This window comes from Macaca mulatta, chromosome 13 (genome assembly GCF_049350105.2).
Source record: "Macaca mulatta isolate MMU2019108-1 chromosome 13, T2T-MMU8v2.0, whole genome shotgun sequence".
NCBI classification, from domain to species: Eukaryota; Metazoa; Chordata; class Mammalia; order Primates; family Cercopithecidae; genus Macaca; species Macaca mulatta.
The window spans coordinates 55,601,356-55,619,149 of NC_133418.1; the positions used below are offsets into that span (position 1 = coordinate 55,601,356).

Consider the following 17,794-nt stretch of genomic DNA (forward strand, 5'->3'; position numbering starts at 1 on the left):
TTAAGGTGAAATAAAGTACCTGATGAGTTCATTTTGCTTTTCTTTTTTCTCTAGAAGTATTGAAGTTTGATTCCTAATGTATAGGCTTTGATCCTTGCCACTGTGTTTGCCACTTGCTAACTCTACTGTTACAGTCTTGTGCAATGGAACACAGGATGCTATCATTCCAGTTTTCAACATGGCCACCTTTCCTACCTCCCAGATGATGGCCGTGCTGGCTCACTAGACATTCCATTTGAAGCCGCAAATCAGGCCCACAGGCTGCTCTAGCAGCAAAAGGATGCCAGGCCTAGTGATTCCTCGTGGCCCCCTGTTTTGCCTCTGTCACCTTGTTGAGAAATCCTCCACCACAACTTCACATCTCTCCTCCTCATCTTTCTTGTCTACTCACACTGTGACAGGGACTAGTTAATAGGGTAAGCTGTACAGACAGGCTTATTTTCGACAAATGCTCATGTCATGGATGAGAAGTGGAACAGAACAGGGGACTGGTTTTTGGCCCCTTTCTTCTTAAGTTGTATTTTGTGTCTCAGTGTCCTTTTTGCATGAGCTGAATGCAGGGCACTTCCAGCAAGTCCTCTATGCTGAAGGGCTGGTCTCTTGCTGCAAAGGAGACCCTTCCTTGACACACAGGCATCTCTGCTGTCTAGACAAAGTCCAAGAGAGCAGCTTCAGATAATTCCTTTATTAACAAAACGAAGCCCTTGTCCTCTAATTTTAATTAGCTCAGTGGTTTCAAACTTTATTGACTACCAGAATCACCTGGAGGGCTTCTTAAAACACAGCTTTCTGGGGTACACCCCTGAGTTCCTCATTAGTGGGTATGGGGAGGGGCACCTGTGTTTCTGACAAGGTACCTGCTGGTCCAGGGACCGCACTTTGAGAACTATGAATTAGCTTATTTCTAGGAGCCCCATACCCGTGTTAGATACGTAGGGGCTATGTTTAGCTTCAAGTCAGACATTCCCATGAGTGCTCTGTTGAGACTTGCTTATAGCTGATTAGAAATACCAGCATTGAAGCTGTTTCATTCTAAAAATTATGGTGTCCCTGCTCCATTGTCAGGAACTCTGGGCTCTCCATTGCCTCCCCTGTCCTGTGTGGGGGAAGACATAGAATTATTTCTGGAGTAAATTTTCAGCTCTGCATGCAGGTACTCCTTGGCTTCCACTGATGTGAATTTGTGGTTATCTGCATACAAGGCTGGCATGGCCTGGATTTCTGGATCCAGCCCTGAAACAGTCCCAGCCAGATGGCTCCCTGGGAGTTAGGGACATGGATCTTATCGCTGTCTGTCTGCACTGTTAGCAATAAACTCATTGAACTGTGTTTGTTCCTCTGACTTCTGCACTGGGCTCTAAGCTCTTGAAGACATGGGCATACTTATCTCCTGACACACAGTTCAGTGTTTGTTACTTGGCCACTATTTCTGGAATAAATGAGTGCGTGTTCCTGAAAAGGGAGGGATACAGGAAGCATTTCTGATTATTATAAACTTCCTTGCCTCTCAAATAAGCACTTAATACGTGTTACAAGATTCAATTCTGGTCTCTTCACCCTCCATATAAATGTTTCTTCAGTAGTTAAGCTGCTGAAAGTCCCAACTGCCAAGAGTGGGTTGTGAAGCTTAGATGCACTGCATCATGGGAATCTAATCAGAGTCATGGATTGGCCTTATGGTTAATTATGCCACCTTATTAGATACCACCTATACCCCTTTGTATCCCCTAACCCAGGCTTCCATGTAAATTCACTTGCCATGTGATTAGAGACTCCATTTTCCAGTTTTGTATCCCAAATTAATTTCTAAGAAGACTTTCTGAAAACTTGAAAACTACATGCACAGTCTGTTTTGTTCCAACATAGATATGTAACATGGGACTGTTCATATGTGGTAGGTAAACCGCACAATAAAATCACTAAACTGCAAAACTGTGCTAGCTCAAAATCTGATTCTCACAAGGTCAAGGGGAAGGTAATGTCTATTTTTTGTCTTTTTTTCTTCATAGTAAACTTCACATAACGTTAACCACTAGACATTTAAAAGTGTGAGGTGACAGTATTTGGCGCCACTGAGTCACATCAGATGAATGTGAAAATGCTGCCCAGCCGCCAGTAGGGACCTGGGGAGGAATATACAGAAACCAGGCATACCTCATTTGCTTGCTCACTTAGGTGCGTCCTTGTGCAAGTCCAGCATGTATGGTGTTCTGGAATGCAGGTACTTTTCCTCATAAAAACCTGTTACATAGCATTGTCAATAGAAGTGTGTGTCCTGGTTCAAAAAATGCAGGGGTTGAATGAGGGAGGAAAGCCATCAGCCTGTGCAGGAGATGTTTGTAAAGAGATAAGAGAAGATGAGATACTGTGAGAGCAATGGGCATAAAGAAACCCAAATGAGCTTCCTCAGAGACCACGCTGAAAAACCAGAGAAAGGAGAACGGAACTCACAGGAGCCACCATTTGCTTAAGAGGGGATTAGAGGCATGTGTGATGGAGTGAAGAAAAGGCAGTAATGCCGAGAGCGGTAGAATAGTGCTTTCATGGTTTTCGGTCTTATTTGAAACCACACAAATCACTTTTTTTTTTTTAAATGAAAAGAGGAATCTGGCAGCACAACAAAAGCTGAAATTCTATTTTAAGCCAGTGCAGAAGGAATAACACGACACTGAGTCATAGCCATCCCCCTTTGTGTTGTGACACTTCGCCCTAAGAATGTCCTTCCTTCTGTCTCGTCTCTGTAGCTCAAAGCCGCAGTGCTATATCAGACTCACGTCCACTAAGACACTTCACCTGTTTATTTTTAAAAATCAAGGTAAAGAGCCATATTTACTGAAGTATCTTTTATTAAGAATTCAAGGTGTTTAAAATAGTGGCATTTTTATTGAGTTGATTATTCTTTTTTAGCATTAGGTTGGTGAGAAGTAATTGTGGTTTTGTCATTCCTTTCAATGGCAAAAACTGCAATTACTTTTGTGCCAACCTAGTATATTATTTTGTAAGATGGCACAGTTTTGAATGTTGTGCTCTGAATCCATTTCCCCCATTAGTCCTATTATTTTCATGGGCCAAAATTTAATAATGCAGTCATATCTTCAGGAACACACTTCATGTTATAGCAGAAATGGTGATACACAGAGATTTTTCAATGTATCTGCTATTTAACAATTATTGTTAACTTTGGACAGAGCAAAGGGAATAGTGCTGACAGAGACTGACTTCCTCATCCTTTTTCTGGTCTTTTGTGCTTTCCATGTGTATCATAAAATCCCAAGGGCCCAAGTAGTAAATAATATTCCTTGGGTTTTTGGTAATTTGGGATTACCAAAATGCTCATGTGTAGTAGGCATTCACCTATGGGAATTCTATGAGGCCTGGGTTGAGGCATGAACCTGCCAGAGGTTTCAGGTTTCCTCTTTCAGATCCCTAAGCATTTCCAAACTTGCTCTTAGCTTGCAATTTACAAAACTTCAAGTAGTGTAAGTTTGAACTCTAGACCTCTCAGAGGTTATGAATTCTTAGGGACACAAACATACACATCCACATCAAACCCATAGCCCATCTTTCACTCAAGGCTGTAGGCAGCTTTAGGCAGAAGACTCAATTTCAACTCCCAAACTTTTATGGGCCCATGAAAGGCTATTAAGCCAAACATCTAGGTTACTGAGATAAAAAACCTCAGGCAGGAAGCCACTGCTTTAGGGTCAGCTGACCATCTGATTTCCAGATCCTGCTTTATTTGGGCCCTGGAGATGTCTCCTATTTTCTCACGAGCCTGGCTATGCATTTAAAGCAACTTCTATTATATTTTATCCAGGAATTTTTGTTTTTGTTTTGCTGTGGAGTCTGCTGCATAGTCAGTCAATAGTAATGGATTTTTTTTTTTTTTCACAAATGATGACTTCATGCATGCTCAGAGGTTAGCTCAAATAAATGTGCCTGTATTTAGATGACAAAGGTCTTTTTTGAAGCCTTTGATTTAAAACATTGTATGTCCTGGGGGACTTCTGCGTTGATCTCTTTAAGCCAACACAACTGCTGCCCCCCTGGCCTTTTAAATTCTGCATGAGAAGCCATCAGAACAGAGTTATGTTTAGAAGAAATGCCAATCCAGATCTGAAAAGCCACCTAATAAGGGTTTTAACATCACAGCTAGAAGGGGATGCTTGCTCTGACCCTTTTTACATTCTAGCCTTCTGTTCTGGCTTCCAAACCTTGTAAGTATTCTTTTAATTGAAATCAAGAAATCAAGGGAAAGTAGGCATCTTGGTATGAAAAACATCCAGGAGAGATGAGATGCTAGTCAATGGCGGATAAAGGAATCTTTCCACTGTACAGACAGCATCAATTGAATAGAGACCTCACGACTGACGGGTGGGTTAATGCTGGCCAAGGAATGCCTGAATTCAGTAATTTTATACTGTAAAAGTTTAGCAAAGGATGGTACCAAGGGTGTTAATTTGGAATGTGGTACCAGAAATTTTCAAAGAAATAAGGTCAACTTTTTTTTCCTCCAATTTGGAACTCAAATTTCAAATGAATTTTGGTCTCTCATCTCATCTCCCTTAAGATTGAGACTATTTAAAAGGCCTAATTCATCACTATCTAAAGTAAGAGTTGCAGCAGGGACTTTACCATTAGTCAATAGGGCCTAAGGGACTCACATGGTAATGTGAGAGAATGGCTTTGTGCATATTCTCCATCAGATGATATGCCAGTGTCACTGCAAAACTCTGTGAAGTGAAACAGCAAAATAAATCCATGAATTCAGATTCCCTGAGGCTTGGAGGAGGAACCTCTGGTCTCTGCCTGGGTTACGGAAAAGCTGATTTTAAACACTAGCAGTGTCAGCGGGATCTGAACAGGGCACAGAGGGAACAAGGGTGACTTGATGATGTTCACAAGATGTCCAAGCTTGTTGATACTGATACAGCCTCCAGGGAGGGCAGGAAAGAGGCTGCACCTTAGGATCCAGGAACTTGCTCTTTTAGCTGCTTCAGCATTCTCTAGGACTGTGTTTCTCAAATAGTATTTGGCAGAATACTAGTGTCCTTCCAGATGTCAGTATGTTAACAGGTGTTTGGCAGAGTACAGGTAGTGACAGGCCAAGGAAGAGTTCTAGGGTCAAAATAAATTTGAAGAGTCACATGCAAATTATCCTATTAATGACTCTGAGAAGTCTCGCAGTAAAGACAGTGATTCAATTTAGTTTAAGGATGTCTTTAAAACTCACTGTCGAAATACCTCTTGTTCTGAAGTGCACCTATTCGTACTTGCAGGGTATGATGGCCCTGACATAGTTTGGAAATGCTATCCCTGAGTACTTGTATCATATAAAAAGTCCTCAAGTGGTTTCAATATGTAACCAGGTTTGAGAACCACAGACCAGGGAATCTTGAAAGGGAGAAACAGATTCACTTAGAGAAGGTATGAATATGAAGAAGCAGCCTTAGAGACAATATGGTTCCAATTTTCTAGTTTTTCACATGGAGGAAATTAAGGTTAAAGGACTGGACTAATCCTTTAACTGGTAGAAGAAGATGGGGCATTGAAACCCAGTCGACTTTAACAGCAACTCGCCTCTTTCCATTTCACCAGCAGGCATAAACATGGCGGTTGGGGGTTATCAGGCAGCCCACAAAGGATGAGGGAAGCCAGAGATGAGAAAAAAATGGGTGTGTAAGGTGTGTGGTGTACTTGCCCCCCGGAGGTGAGGGCAGGTCATGGCAGAGCTCTGTGTGCTAATGAGAAATAATCTTGTCAGCTGTAGTGTGAGGCGTGTCCAGATGGGAATGGGTGGAGGCTGGAACAGGATCAAGAAAGCACAATCAGTATAAGGCCCAAGATGCCTGCGTCAGAAGTTGCCTGTCTCAGTCGTGTTTTTATTAAACCAAAATCCTTTTGGTGGTGTTAGGCTTGGGTTGTCTGGCCCTACAAATTAAATGTTATTCTTAATGGTGCGAAGAGCATTATTTTAATGCTTTATTTTTATTTCCATTTAAGGCATATCAAGTTCTTGATTAATTTTTGTCCTTTGCAATTTGACATTGGAGATGTCCAGTGGGCTTATTTGTTGAACTATCCTTGAAATTTAATTAAGTGAATTAAACATGATCAGTTACATAATTCTTTAAAAGCTGTTCATAAGATACCTACAAGGTCACTGAAAACAAGACAGGGAGAACATAATTTTGTTTATATAGGAAGAAATTCTGAATGCATGGACAAGAGCCTCTCCCAATATACTGAAAAAAAATTGCTGTTATTTGAACAGAAATACAGTGATTTGATTTGACCTAAATAGTGTGGTGGTTTAACTAGCTGGATTGCAGAAAAATTGCAGCTTTAAAAGCAAGATATTTTTTATTTTTGATTGTGGTTAAAAGCACTTAATATAAAACTTATTATCTTAATTATTTTTAAGTGTACAGTTTAGTAGTGTTACATATATTCACATAATTATGCAACTAATTTCCAGAACTTTATTTCTTTAAATAGAGATGCTGTCTCACCATGTTGCCTAGGCTAGTCTCAAACTCTAGGGCTCCAGTGATCCTCCTGCCTCGGCACTTCCACAGTGTTGGGATTGTAGGTGTGAGTCACTGTGCCCTGCCCAGAACTTTTTCATTTTGCAAAATATGCTAAGATCTTTTCACTTGGGGTTTCTCATATACCATTAACTTCCCAATAAAATAGACATATTTCTAGGATTTTATTTAAGAAACTGATTTAAATGTCCTTTGTTATATAATATTAGAGACATATAAAATATTGCATATAACGTATATGTAAGTCATGAAATAGAATAATACAAACCCCCATGAAACAACCACTCATTACAGTTCCATAGGTCTGTGGGCTCCTTCTGTATCTAACACTCTTCCCCTAAGAAGACTTAGCATTTTAGTTTGATTTGGAAAATACACAAATTATAATATGTACTAGGCACTGTACTCTATTTTGGGATTAGTTTCTGTGACTAGTTTCTCCTTGCCATGGAAGAGTTCATGGTACAGATTCTCCTCGATGTGTGATGGGACTAGGTCCAGATTAAACCCATTGTAAGTTGAACATGTCATAAGTTGAACATGCATTTAATACAGCTAACCTAGTGAACATCATGGCTTAGCCTAGTCAAACTTAAATGTGCTCAGAACAATGACATCAGTCTAAACTTGGGCAAAATGGATAACACAAAGCCTATTTTATAATAAAGTATTGACTATCTCATAATTTATTGAATACTATACTGAAAGTGAAAAACAGAATGGTTGTATTGGTACTCGAAGTATGCTTTCTATTGAATGCGCACAGCTTTCATACCATTACGAAGTCGAAAAATTCTAAGTTGAATCACCATAAGTTGGGGACTGTCTGTATAGTGAGAGATATATACATAAACACTTGTGATAGAATGAGCAAATGCTCTAATAGAGGTGTGAGAAAAATGCCATGGAAACCAAGTGGAATAGCGGCTGATCCTCCCCAGGTGAGGAAAAGGTGCACAGGATGCTACTGAAATGGATTGAACAGTGAGCTGGACTTTGAAGGAAGAATTGTTCATAGAGAAGATAAAGAAGGTGAAACTATTTCAGCAAGAGGAAATAATATGAACAAAAAGATCATGATAAGGAAGTACCTGGTAGGTTTAAGGAGCCCCAAAGAGTAGAGTGTGCCCACAGCTGATCCTCCATCCACTTGGCGGCTAATGAACTTTGAGATACATTGAACAGCAGCTTTGAGCCAGGCACTGTATTATGCTCTGGGGACCTACAGCCTTGGCTTCCAACAGCTACATCAGGCAGCCCACAAAGGATGAGGGAAACCAGAGATGAGAAAAAAATGGGTGTGTAAGGTGTGGAAGACAGACAAGCAAACAGGCAATTTTCACAGCATGATCAGCGTTATGAAAGAAGCAGGCACAGGTGCCAAGGGAGACTCTGCACAGGAGGGGAAGGTAAGAAGTGAGGCTGGAGAAGTGGGGCCAGGATGGAAAAGCCCTACACACGCCACATCAAGGAACGGGAACTCTTGTTTTACAGCCGCTGAACACTCAAGAGGATGCTAGGCAGGGTAGTGAGTAGGCTCATCACCTGGCTGCCTTTTTAAAAAATGAAAAGTCTCTCTAATGAAGGTGAGAAAGACTAAAAGAGCAGTTAGGAAATTGCTGAAATAATTCAAGTGGGAGATGTGGAATCCTAGAGTAAGACAATGGTATTCATTCTTTCATTCCACAAATATTTCTTAAGCGACTACTGAGTGACAGGTACCGTGACTGTGCTGGGGTAGAGGGTGTGGACAGATGTGAGATAAGATGAGGTGTGGGAAAGGATGTGCTGTAGGCAGCTCCAAAGTGAGATAAGACAAGGAGAGGCCGAAGAAGACATCAGCGGTTGCTCTGCAGTCCCTAGTTTGGGCAGCCTAGAGGACAATGGCACATCCACTGATGAAGAGCAGGTTTAGGGGGTAACGTGAAGAGTTTAGCGGGGGGTATGCTGAGGGTGAGATGCCTGCATTTGAGATGTCCATTGGTCCCTTTAATGTGGGCTGGTCCTCTGGAGCCAAGGCCAGTGATGGGTAAACACATTAAGTAGTTGAAGTTGTGGGAGTTGGTGACATTGACTAGGGACAAGGTGTTAGAGAAGAGGGTGGAAGGCAACCCTGGAGAACAATTGGCAAACAGAGGAAAGAGAACCCATGAGGGAGACAGGGAGAAACTGCACAGAGACATAGGAGAAGAGCCAAGAGACACCAGTGGAGGAGGCAGTTTAAAGGAGAGGGAGGTCGATAGTGCCTACTGCTGAAAGAGGTAAAGAAGAATGAGAAATGAATGGAGACCAGTGGCTGGGAAATTCCGTTTTGCAAGTGAAGGATTGGAGAAATAATGGCAATGGTGCTCAGGGTGCAGTGGGAGGAAGAGGGAATGAGAGGAATTGTGGACAGTGGATGCTCTGCAAAGGAGTGTGTGGGTGAAAGGAAGGGGAGGGAGAAGAGACTAGCATGAAGGAGAAATAAGCCATGAGATTAACATGGGTTGGATCTGTGTTCCTATGCAAATCTCATGTTGAATTGTAATCCCCAATGTTGGAGGAAAGGCCTAATGGGAGGTGATTGGCTGATTGCAGCCATCAGTCATCACCTGATCCATCAGGTGATTGGATCATGGGGGCGGGTTTCTCATGAATGACTTAGCACCATCCCTTTGGTGCTGTTCTTGTGATAGTGTGTGAGTTTTCCTGAGATCTGGTTGTTGAAAAGTGTGTAGCACCTCCCACCTCGTTCTTCTCTTCCTCCTGCTCCCACCATGTGAGATGCCTCGCTTCCCCTTTGCCGTCAGCCATGACTGGAACCTTCCTGAGGTCTCCCCAGAGGCGGAAGCCACTATGCTTCCTGTACAGCCTGCAGAACTGTGAGCCAATTGAACCTCTTTTCTTTATAAATTACCCAATCTCAGATATATATGTCTTTGTAGCAGTATGAGGACAGACTAACACAGACACATTTTTTAAACGATAAAGGTGGCTGGCATATGTTTGTAGGCAGAGGGAGGAAGCCAGTGGAAAGGAAAGGATGCTGGCTTTTCCTCCAGCACTGAGATGCAGCTTGGCTAGTAGGTTGAGGGGCATTCCCCACCCTTGCCGAGTGAGAAAGGAAGAAACGAAGAACACCAGTGGAAAGGGAGGGAGAGGGATGCTGGAGGAGGATGCACATATGAGGGTGCTGGAGTGCAAGGATTTCTCACAGCGCAGCTTCCATTTTCTCATGGAGCTAGAACAGCAGGTTGTCTACTGAATAGGAGAGGGTCAGAGATAGTGCAGGGAACTCCAGGGAAACGGTTGCAATTTGAGAGAGTTCTTATCTGTAGAGGTAAGTTAGCAGTTTGCTAAAGTATGAGTGCTGAAGCCCTCCTAAATGTGCACTGGCCCCGTCAGCAAGCAGGGCTGCTCTCTTCTGAGGTGACTGGCGTCTTGGGAGCCGGAGAGGAGAACACATACCACTGGGAAGGTGTAGGTAGAGCGACAGAGAGGAGATCGGGAATTGCGTTGTTTATCAGAGTGTCAACATGGGGTCAGGAAACTGAGAGCCCCAGCAGGGATTTCTTCTATACTCCAGATTTCTCATTCGGGGGAGCCAGTCCCCATTACTAATCAGAATCCTCCAGTGTCTTGCTACCTGCTGAAATTTAGGCAGGATATGATGGCCTTTCTCTGTGTACATAAATTTACCCCCTAGCTGGGCTGCAGGCTCCCATCAGGGCATTGACTCTTGGCTGGGGTGAGGGTAGACTTTCAGGGATACCTGCATTTTCTACAACTTTTTAGTGCCATAATGTCATTGATTCATTGATGGCTTTTTCCCCCTACACATTCAAGCCATTCATAACATTTACTCTTCTAATACATTGCAATTTTTTAAAAAAAGATCCTTTTCTGTTTTAGATTTCCTAATCGTCCTCTTTTTAAAGTTCAATTTTGAGATTTCAATAATGTTGGACCAAACTTATGAGTAGATGGAGTGGACATGGCGTGACTTGAAGGGTTCTGGAAATGTGCCTTGTGGAACTGAGGCAGGGCTTTATTATTTTTATTATTTGGTAAAATATTAACCCCTTGAATTACCTATTTGAAAATGTAAATAAGCCCAGTGTGCATAGTCCAATTCCTCTCTCCCCTTCAAGGTGGGTGTTTTGTGCCAATGAGTAAGTACAGGAATCTTAAAAGCCAGAGGTCCGCCTGGGGACACTGAGGAACAAGCTGGGAAACGCTAAAGGTTTTGATTCAAGATGTGGTCAGTTATCTCTCTCCCCATCAGTCATTACTGGTAGATTACATCTGGCAGGCTGGCAACAAGTTAATTCAGGTTCCATTTGGCTGGACGTTAGAAGCCCAAATGGGGGAGTGGGGTCCTTAGGGAAAGGCCAAGTGCAGTGGGTAGGCATCATCTGTCACCCTTACCCATCAGGTTTCTTCTTCCAGACAGGACCAGCAGGAAGCAGGAGGATGCTGAACAGAGGCAGGCCTGAGAGCAACCTCGTGCCTGGTCTGCTCATCCTGGCCAGTACATCTAAAGCTGCTCTTTGTAGTTAGTAACTGGGCTTGCCCTCTTACCCAGCCACCCTGCAGGACTTCATCCCCCACCCCTTCACATACTCAGCCACTGGGGGTTAAAGCATGGCTCAGTGGGGGTGGGAGCCTTGCAGGTTGTTAAATATTTTGAGTATCACTCCTAAAGAAAAGATTGCAGCAGGAAGGAGAAGGCACACGGCAGACGTATACCCCACGTTTTTTAGGTCTTTTCTGCTTTCTGGCTTTTGCTCCAGCACTGAGATATGGCTTTGCTAATAGGTTGAGGGGCATTCCCTACCCTTGGGGTAGACGCAGGAAGAGTGACAGAGGAAGGTTTGAGGACCATTGTTTACAAGAATGCCCTCTATTCATCTGGGGACTGTGGTGAGGAGTGCTGTATCTTAGGGGAGAGAAACTCCCCCGTGTCCTCTGAATGAAACTCTGATGGGAGGCCCACGTTTGCCTTCACTCCTGAGTATACTGTTCAGGAAACACATGACCGTATCCTGCCCTGCTCCAGAGCATCACCCCTCATCAAGGAAGCGAGTGATCAGCAAGTAGTTTTAGGGGTCAGACCAAGCACTGGAGCCCAAGCCAGCTTTCTGAAAGAGGGAGAGGAGGCCCCTTAAATAGACATCCTAAACAGGAAAAATGAATCTCTAAGATGAACCCTCATAAAGAAATCCTTTAAGACTTACAAAGTCAGACCACATTAAGACATTTTGGCTGCCTTCCAAAGCAACAGGGACTTAACCAGATAAATTCATTGAAAAATATTTTGAATATTGCAAAACTCAATTTGGCCTTGGGTGACATTGCTTCCAATAACAAAAGGTTTATTTTGAAAACATTTCCCAAGAATATAAACGGAATGCCACACAGTATCATAATAGATTCCTATTACGGTAAAATACTTTTAAATAATAATAATCTGTAGCACTTACTGTGTGTTAGGTGCTTTCTAAGCACATATATATACGCTCCTTTATAGTCTTCACCATCTAACTATGAGGTGGGAGCTCTTATTGTCCTCATTATACCAATGAGGAAACTGAGAGAGAGGTGAAGAAACTTGCTCAAGGTCACACAGCTGGTATTCGGTGGAGCGCTGCTTGGCTGTTCTAATGGTCCTAGCTGTCCTCACCCAGAGGTAACTGTTTGTAAACAATCAAAGGGACTATAATAGTGTTCACTGCCTGCTGCTACCAGGCCTGCCCACCTCTTCTTTAAGAACCCACTGTAAGGTTTTTCTTTTCTTTTTCTGGACTTGAAAATGTGCTTGCTTTTGAATCTCCATGGAAAGGACTTGGGCTGACTCATTAGGAATATTTACCCTCAGAATAAAATGGTTATGTAGCCTTAAGTGTTTAAAACAATATTTAACTCTTGGAGCTGCTCTGGTAAGAATCTGTTTAAAGTCTCAGTGATATCCAGCCCAGCCTGGAGGGTACTAATTAACCCAAGACTTGTGCCTGTCCTGGGTCTCTCCTTCCACACTTGTCTGCTGCAAGTCAACCCTTTCCAGAAGTCCCTGCCACATGGTCCACATCTTGGTTGAGCCTCTCATCTCATGCATTTGCCACCTCTTTAACATGTCATCCGAAGCCATTTCCCCTTGCTTTTCAAGTCCAGTGCTCTGTCTGTGGCCTTGGTTCAATTCAGCTGTACACACAGATGTGAACTCCCTCACACTGTGTGCTAAATGCTGAAGTTTCAGAGGGAAAATGAAGATGAGTCCCTGTCCTGGAGAGGCTCACTGTCTGTTACACCCTGTGGCTCTTCCATGGAAGAACTGAAATACAGGAAATGAAGATGCCATGGCAGTGGAGCAGTGGCCACTTCACACTCACGGACTCCACAGCACACACGGATTCGCAGAAAGGCATGGCACAGGCTAGAAATAGACATGTCGCAGGGAATGTTTTTTTTTCTTTATTAGGCTATTACTTTGTCTGGACTTTTCCCAGTCTAAGAGCCAGGGAACAGAAATTGACAGCCAGACATTTACCATTTGGGATTATCGTCAGGGTGGATTATTCCAGGCCCTAAGTTATTTTGGGGAGACATTGTCATGTGGTGACTCCATATGACAATGATGGGGAGGAGGCAGGTTTTTTATTGATCTTGTAGCCAAAGTGCTTAGCCCAGTGCTGGACACACAGTAGGTGTGTCCTACGAAAGTTGCTAAAATCAGTGAAATAGAGGTAAGTGCCATTCTTTATTGTCGAAAATAAAGAGGTCAGGCCAGAGGCACTTTCTCAGATAGGCAGACTAGTTACTAAGATCAGGGAGGCCTTAGAAGAGTATAGGTTGGGCAACTCAACAAATGTGTGTGTGTGTATGTGTGTGTACTGTACATACAGAGGCATATATGTTCATTACATGTAGGATAACACTCATTATTTGTGGTGTCCTGTGGCTCTTTCTTAAGCACCAAAACTAGAGCAGTCACCCCAGTTGCCCCACCCAAGGGGTATGGCCATTGGCAATCTCACACCCTAACTCATACTGACTGCTGATGACTCATGGTTCCAATGATCAATGTCAGTTCACATCAATTTTGTATAAATTGTATAAAAAAAAAACAAGATTTGTCTCCCATCTTTAGTTTTTTAAAAATCCCTTTCTCTCTACTCATGGTCTGTGAACTTTATGTCACCCTTCGCCTTCCATGGCCTGAAGTTTGGGGCACTTACCACGGTGCAGCAGAGGGGCCAGAACCACCAGAGGAGAGCCAGGGCTAGGAGCAGGAACAGGATCAGCAGGGCGATGGCCAGGATGGAGCCGTCAGACTGCAGGGGCCAAGAGAGAGGCGGTCAGCAGCGGGATGGGACCATGTGTGGTCTTCCCTCCCCAAACTCCCATCACCGATATGCAGATTTAAGGCTCAGAGAGCAGCACAATTTGCCAAGCAAATGGCTGAAATCCTGCCCATCATTCTGGGGCTCATGGCCCTGCAACACACTCTGTTTAGCCAATTTTCAAGGGAAATGAATTTATCTTTTCAGAGAGGCCTTGTTCTTCTCTTTGAGGAACATTCTGAAGGACCAACTTTATAAGAGACAGAGCAGGCATGAACATGGACTCCCACTGCTCATCTGGCCCTGGAACACTATCCCCTGCCCGGTGACAGCCTCCTCACTGGGTCTGATGTCCCAATCTCTGCCTGGGCTGACTCAGGACCGTTGTACTCTGAATTCAGCCTGCTCCCCCGAACCCATTCACATAAGTGCATGTAACAGATTCATAAAGCTGTCGATGGAAAGTCTATAGCCTGCTGATGGGATGGGAAAAGCCTTGTAGGGTCTGTGAATCCAGGGGGTAGGGGCAGAGCAACTGCTGCTGAACCTGGGAGGCGAGGGGCTACAGTCAGATCAAGTGGCTATGTGGGAATGAGGGAGGGAGGAAGGCATCCAAGACCAGTTTTATCCACTTCAAAATGTGGCGAGGCCAGTCTTAGACACAGTTTCTGTGGACTGAGATGGCTTTTAGCAAACAGAGGCCCCACGTGGTATCAACATTCTGAGTTGCTGGTTCAAGGAAGCCTCTTGGGAACACGGGTCTAAGTCCCCTCCACCCTGCCTCCCTACAGCTACTGGCAGTGCACATCAGCAAAACTTTCCAGGAGATGGGGCAAATTGTGATAGGTATCAAAAGCTTCCTTCTGCATAGAAGTGGCTATTCCATTTTTAGTCTAAGAAAATAATCAGATATGTTTGTACAGATAATAACAATGAAAACATAAATGGTTAACAATTAGGGAAAGTTAAATAATGCATTGCAGAATTACCATGCAATCGGTTACTATGTAGACATTATATTGTCAAATAATTTTATTTATTCATATTTTTTGTGACAGGGTCTCACTCTGTCACTTGGGTTGGAGTGTAGTGGTGTGATCATAGCTCACTGCAGCCTTGAACTCCTGGGCTCAAGAGATCCACCCATCTCAGCCTCCTGAGTAGCTGAGACTGCAGCAGGTGCATGTGACCATGCCGGGCTAAATTATTTTTTTTGTTTTTTGTAGAGATGGAGTCTCACTTTGTTGTCCAGGCTCTTCTTGAACTCCTGGGCTCATGTGATTCTTCTGCCTTGACTTCCCCCTGTGCTGGGTCTATAGGTGCGAGCTATTGTGCCCGGCCAGATTGTCAAATAATATTTAAATGATATTTAAATAAGATGACAAAACACTCCTGGTATAATGAGTAGATTTATGTATATGTATGTCGAAAGTGAGAGAGACAGAAAGACTGTCTGATATTTACTAATTTTTAAAATTTATATTTACTAAATTATTAATAGTAATTTTACTGGTAGTGGGTTTATGGTAATTTTCCTTTTAAAATCTAGTTTCTTTCTTTCATAATGAGAAAATAAACTACTGAAGTTTTCTTTAAAAAAATCTGTATTTGGGGGCTTCTCACTTTGGTGTTAGAGCTCACTGGGCCCAGGGATTCTTATCCAGGGGCAGGGGATCTATGGGGTACCCATGTGGGCTCAGTGGATAGACACTGTGACCCTCCTGAAATGATACCTGTGATGTTTAGTGCAAGTGTCTTCGGGGGAGACCGTTCACAGCACTAACAGATTCTCAAAGCTGCTCCCTCTCCTCCATTACAGGGAAGGGAGGCTGGGTGGTCTGTTCAGGGTAACGCGGCAGGTGAATAGGAGAGCTGGGACGTGGCTCGCTCCCACTCTGAGTGCTCAGCAGGGGCTTCTGGAAGCTGTTTAAAGGCAGCTCTTACTTGTTGAAACTCCCTGGAATGTCTTTGACCAAAAAGCCAGGGAACTAAACACCTCTGGTCCCTAGCCAGGGCTTGGGAATGCCAGACTGCCCCCAGGGGAGCTGCAGCCTCACAAATGCAGGTGCAGGGCTGGGCAGCCCAGGGGTAGCTGGGGGAGGGAAGAGAGCGCAGGGGCCAGACGATGGACAAGCCATGGCAGAGGGGACGCTCTGGGCTGCAACATTTATACACGGGTGATGGCAGAGAGCGATGGGCTCAGTAGTGACAGAATGAAATTACATGTGTTTTCCAAACTTAGGGCTGGCCAAGGACAACCCTCTTAATCTCTCAGTCTCTACAGCCCACATTCATAACAGCAAGATAATAAACCTCACTTGCCTCACTGCATTGACATGGGGATAAAATGATGTAAGCTATCTTATCAAACACTGAGCTGGAACTCACTCTCCCTTTAGTTCTCCAGGGTAAAAAACATGGTGAGCATTTCAGATCATAAATCTATCTGCATCTGGAATAATAAGTGGTTCTGGTCAGTGAGAGGCTTACAAAACAGCAGTACTTCAATAAAGTCTACAGACTACGTTTATTCACGTTATACACAATTTCCCCTCTCCCTGGTTTTATTTTTTCACTTTAGGTGGATGAACTAAAGCAGAAGGGCTGATGTATTTTGGGGGAATTTTTTCACTTCCTTCTAGAAGAAGGTTTTCCATGAAGTAGTGAGAGTGAAGGACTTGGTGCAGAATGGGAGGGAGGAGGCTTCCACATTGGGAGATTTCCTGGCTTTGGATAAAGTGATGACTGGCTTTTCTCCAGCCAAGCTTGGTGCCCCTAATGAGGAACAAACTGTCCCCCTAATGAGGCCCAGTTCCCTTGGCTGTGGTGGAGGAAGACAGCCGGGGGGCTCAGGAAGGGGAGAGGTGCAGGAAAGGGGTTCCCGGTGGGTGGAAATGCATGGGGCAGATACTCCTTGAAGAACTTTATCCTCCTCTGGAGATAGCACTGGGATAAAGCCCCCGAATGTACTGTCTGGTTTTTTTTTTGTTTGTTTTTTTTTTGAGAGGGAGTCTGGCACTGTCGCCCAGGCTGGAGTGCAGTGGTGCAATCTCGGCTCACTGCAAGCTCCGCCTCCCAGGTTCATGCCATTCTCCTGCCTCAGCCTCCTGAGTAGCTGGGACGACAGGCGACCGCCACCATGCCTGGCTAATTTTTTTGTATTGTTAGTAGAGAAGAGGTTTCACAGTTTTAGCCAGGAGGGTCTTGATCTCCTGACCTTGTGATCCACCCGCCTCGGCCTCCCAAAGTGCTGGGATTACAGGTGTGAGCCACCGCGCCCAGCCATGTACTGTCTGTTTTTTGAGATCTTCCAGAAACCACTGGATATCCAGTTCAAAAGAAGGAAAGGCATAACTTTTTGATAAACTTGGAGCTAAAGCTGACGTTTTAGAAGGAGATAACATGTACATGCAACCTCAGAGGTTCATTCATTTATTCATTCAGCAAACATTTATTGAGGGTCTATTCTTTCCCCATTAAGCAGAACCAGGAAATACAGGATTGATTGGCTAGTCAAGATGCTCGTGTTCCACTGGCTAATGGGGCCAGGGCATTCATATAAACAATTAACCACATGCAGCGTTCTATGCGTTACTCAAGAGCTGTACATCTGCACCTTTTGTGTCAGGTAGTGAACAAAATAGGCAATCTTTATTTTTAAAGAGCTTACATTTTGGTTGAATAAGAATAATGACAATGATGATAATAACATTATTGCTAGCACAGTGAACATTCACTGAGCATTTACTATGTGCCAAGCAGGGTTCTACGTACTAACATGCTTTCCTTATGCTAACTCATTTAATTCTCATTAACAATCTTGTGAATTCAATAATAATGTCTTTCTCATCTCACTAAAAATACCAAGGCAGGGAGAGATGGAGAAACTTGCTGATGGCCACGTGGAGAAGCCAAAATTTAAACGTG

The 17,794-nt window shown here is 43.7% G+C and overlaps 1 protein-coding gene across 1 annotated transcript in view; it reads right to left on the bottom strand.

Annotated features, from left to right (window-relative positions):
• Positions 1-17,794, bottom strand: part of ANTXR1 (ANTXR cell adhesion molecule 1) — a 238,567-nt gene that overhangs the window by 84,112 nt on the left and 136,661 nt on the right. Inside the window, exon 13 of the mRNA XM_002799283.4 lies at positions 13,763-13,858. Within this exon, the coding sequence (XP_002799329.3) occupies positions 13,763-13,858 (96 nt within the window). The remainder of the gene's footprint in view (positions 1-13,762; positions 13,859-17,794) is intronic.